Source organism: Oncorhynchus nerka, linkage group LG10 (assembly GCF_034236695.1).
Source record: "Oncorhynchus nerka isolate Pitt River linkage group LG10, Oner_Uvic_2.0, whole genome shotgun sequence".
NCBI classification, from domain to species: Eukaryota; Metazoa; Chordata; class Actinopteri; order Salmoniformes; family Salmonidae; genus Oncorhynchus; species Oncorhynchus nerka.
In genome coordinates, this window is record NC_088405.1 from 22,146,917 (window position 1) to 22,151,057 (window position 4,141).

At 42.5% G+C, this 4,141-nt stretch overlaps 1 protein-coding gene across 3 annotated transcripts in view; it reads left to right on the forward strand.

Annotated features, from left to right (window-relative positions):
- Positions 1-4,141, forward strand: part of LOC115135014 (echinoderm microtubule-associated protein-like 6) — a 134,307-nt gene that overhangs the window by 127,250 nt on the left and 2,916 nt on the right. For all 3 annotated transcript variants that reach the window (XM_065023129.1, XM_065023128.1, XM_029669186.2), the window contains 3 exons: positions 1,362-1,465; positions 3,435-3,588; positions 3,868-3,968. In XM_065023129.1, coding sequence (XP_064879201.1) covers positions 1,362-1,465; positions 3,435-3,588; positions 3,868-3,968 — 359 coding nt within the window. The remainder of the gene's footprint in view (positions 1-1,361; positions 1,466-3,434; positions 3,589-3,867; positions 3,969-4,141) is intronic.

A 4,141-nucleotide genomic window follows, 5' to 3' on the forward strand; every position in this document is an offset into this window, starting at 1 on the left:
GTAGCGTGGAGCAGCCCCCAGAGTAACCTGACAGGCTTCAGTGTACTAAAAAAGGAGCCCTATCGGAGGTATTTCAGGTATTCCTATAGACTCAGACCCATTCTTTGCTGTTACGGAAAGCTTTAGCCCTTTTACGGAGTGTCGCTATGACTGCCACATGAAGACCAGAGAAAGAGTACGATGGTGACTTGGCCTTCTAAATTTAACCTGTCCTCAGCGTACAATTACAAGTACATGTGACTGTGCCTTGAAGGGGAGGGACAAGTATAGTTTGCCATGGTCAAGTTATAGACACAGGCGTCCTTCCTAACTCAGTTCTCGGAGAGGACGTAAACCACTCGGATTTCACCATGAGGCCAATGGTGACTTTAAAACCGTTAGTTTAATGGCTGTGATAGAAAACTAAGGACGGATCAACAACATTGTAGTTACTCCACAATACTAAACTAAATGACAGAGTGAAAAGATGGAAGCCTGTACAGAATAAATATCCCAAAACATGCATCCTGTTTGCAATAAGGGACTAAAGTAAAACTGCCAAAAATGTGGCAAAGAAAATTCACTTTGTCTTGAATACAAAGTGATATGTTTGGGGCAAATCCAATACGACACTGAGTACCACTCTTCATATTTACGAGCATGGTGGTGGCTGTGTCATGTTATTGTCATCTGCAAGGATTAGGGAGTTTTTTAGGATAAAAAGAAACGTAATAGAGCTAAGCACAGGAAAAATCCTAGAAAAGAACTTGGTTCAGTCTACAGACACTGGGAGACACATTCACCTTTCAGCAGGACAATAACCGAAAACACAAGACCAAATATACACTGGAGCTACTTACCAAGACAACATTGAATGTTCCTGAGTGGCATAGTTACAATTTTGACTTAAATCGTCTTGACAATCTATGACAAGACTTGAAAATGTCTGTCTAGCAATGATCAACAACAATGTGGAAAATATTGTACAATCTTGGTGTGCAAAGCTCTTAGACCCACCCAGAATGACTCACAGCTGTATTTGATGCCAAAGGTGACTCTAACATGTATTGATTGATTCAGGGCTGTGAATACATACTGTATGTAAATTACATTTCATTTTCAAACATTTCTAAAAGCATGTTTTCACTTTGTCATTATGGGGTATTGTGTGTTGATGGGTGAGGGGAAAAAATGCATTTCATCCATTTTGAATTCCGGCTGTAACAACAAACTGTGGAATAAGTCGAGGGGTATGAATACTTTCTTAAGGCACAGTACACTAGATGACTGATGTATTTCAGGCAGTTACAATATTCTGACCTCTGGTTGTGTGCATATGCATGAATGTGTATTCTGACGTGTCACTGGCTGTGTGTCGACAGGTGTCCACAGGAAACTATAAGCGCCAGGTGCATGAGATGCCTTCTGGGAAAATGGTAACAGAACAGACTGTGATTGAGAGGATCACCTGGGCCACCTGGACCAGGTAGAATGATTCATTGTAGTCACTGGAATTTAATAACTCACATACTCTCCAAAATCAAACTGAGATCAATATTCAGTAAAGAATGCAAATATTGCATGGTAACATTATTGCGATATGGCGTCAACAACGGGAGCTAAACATAATATCTCACTCGTAATATGGGAATGCAAGGTGAAGCGGTACAAAAACATTTTTTTATTTTTTTTATTTTACCTTTATTTAACCAGGTAGGCTAGTTGAGAACAAGTTCTCATTTGCAACTGCGACCTGGCCAAGATAAAGCATAGCAGTGTGAGCAGACAACACAGAGTTAGACATGGAGTAAACAATTAACAAGTCAATAAAAAAAATAAAAAATGGGCAGTCTATATACATTGTGTGCAAAAGGCATGAGAAGGTAGGCGAATAATTACAAATTTGCAGATTAACACTGGAGTGATAAATTATCAGAAGGTCATGTACAGGTAGAGATATTGGTGTGCAAAAGAGCAGAAAAGTAAATAAATAAAAACAGTATGGGGATGAGGTAGGTAAAAATGGGTGGGCTATTTGCCGATAGACTATGTACAGCTGCAGCGATCGGTTAGCTGCTCAGATAGCAGATGTTTGAAGTTGGTGAGGGAGATAAAAGTCTCCAACTTCAGCGATTTTTGCAATTCGTTCCAGTCACAGGCAGCAGAGAACTGGAACGAAAGGCGGCCAAATGAGGTGTTGGCTTTAGGGATGATCAGTGAGATACACCTGCTGGAGCGCGTGCTACGGATGGGTGTTGCCATCGTGACCAGTGAACTGAGATAAGGCGGAGCTTTACCTAGCATGGACATGTAGATGACCTGGAGCCAGTGGGTCTGGCGACGAATATGTAGCGAGGGCCAGCCGACTAGAGCGTACAAGTCGCAGTGGTGGGTGGTATAAGGTGCTTTAGTGACAAAACGGATGGCACTGTGATAAACTGTATCCAGTTTGCTGAGTAGAGTGTCGGAAGCAATTTTGTAGATGACATCGCCGAAGTCGAGGATCGGTAGGATAGTCAGTTTTACTAGGGTAAGTTTGGCGGCGTGAGTGAAGGAGGCTTTGTTGCGGAATAGAAAGCCGACTCTTGATTTGATTTTCGATTGGAGATGTTTGATATGAGTCTGGAAGGAGAGTTTACAGTCTAGCCAGACACCTAGGTACTTATAGATGTCCACATATTCAAGGTTGGAACCATCCAGGGTGGTGATGCTGGTCAGGCGTGCGGGTGCAGGCAGCGAATGGTTGAAAAGCATGCATTTGGTTTTACTAGCGTTTAAGAGCAGTTGGAGGCCACGGAAGGAGTGTTGTATGGCATTGAAGCTCGTTTGGAGGTTAGATAGCACAGTGTCCAAGGACGGGCCGGAAGTATATAGAATGGTGTTGTCTGCGTAGAGGTGGATCAGGGAATCGCCCTACAAAAACATTGCTGGTTCAACTTATTTTTGAGCTTTAGGCTCGTTGAAGCCATCTGGGCACGTTTGTGTACGGAAGTTTAGTGGGCACACCTAGACATGTTTTGTAGTTGTGTTTGGGTGTCTGTTATTGATCAATGGAATAATGGAGGTCAATCAATACTGTCTGCAGCACAGCAGTCACTGTTCACTTCTCATGAATAGACCCCAAACATCCTCTAAATTCACTCTCCCCAAGGTTAATGGGTTAAAATACATTCTGCATATAGACCGTAGCATACTTATTTCGAAACATGAACAGAAAAACAAATGTCTGGTTGAGATCTTTTACAGTATGCAGGAATATTTTTTAATGTTTTATATATGTTGCATATGTTTTACTACTGAGAAGAGTACGATATAGTAATTCAGTTGACTTGGAGGAAACATTTAAAAAGGTTATTCTTTGGTGGACTAATGTCCTCTCAGTACTGGCAGGCCTGTGGTTTTGTTCAGCATATTCTGCAGTCTGAGCATGGCTCCTCTCTCTCATTCCTTCTCAGTATCCTGGGAGATGAGGTGCTGGGGATCTGGCCACGGAATGCTGAAAAGGCTGACGTCAACTGTGCCTGTGTCTCCCACGCCGGCCTCAACGTGGTCACCGGGGACGACTTTGGACTGGTCAAGCTCTTCGACTTTCCCTGCACTGAGAAGTTTGTGAGTGCTTCACTTCCTCTCAACATCACTGGGATAGATTTTAAAGATATGTAGTTACTGAAGCCATAGAACACAGACTGCTGGCTGGGGCTGCCCCAAGTGGGGAGGTGGGCCAGTATCCGAAAGGTCGCTGGTTTGAATCCCCGAGCTGACTGGATGAAAAACTATTTGCCCTTGAGCAAAGTACTTAACTCTAATTGCTCCTGTAAGTGCTCTGGATGAGAGCATTGGCAAACAAAAAAAAAGTGTTTAATTAATACTTATTTTGATCCTCTACAGGCCAAACACAAGCGTTACTTTGGGCACTCGGCACACGTGACCAACATTCGCTTCTCCTATGATGATAAATATGTGATCAGCACTGGAGGAGACGACTGCAGGTATGCAGAGCTTGTTACCGGGTTTAACCACGTCAGATTAATTACGTTAAAGTTACTCTACAATAAATAGGCACATTCACAAGTGATTTGCATTAGATTTTTTCACAGCTCATCTTGTACTCCAGACAGGTCTGATCTTTTACTAACTGCTGTATTGTCTTCCTCTTTTTTAG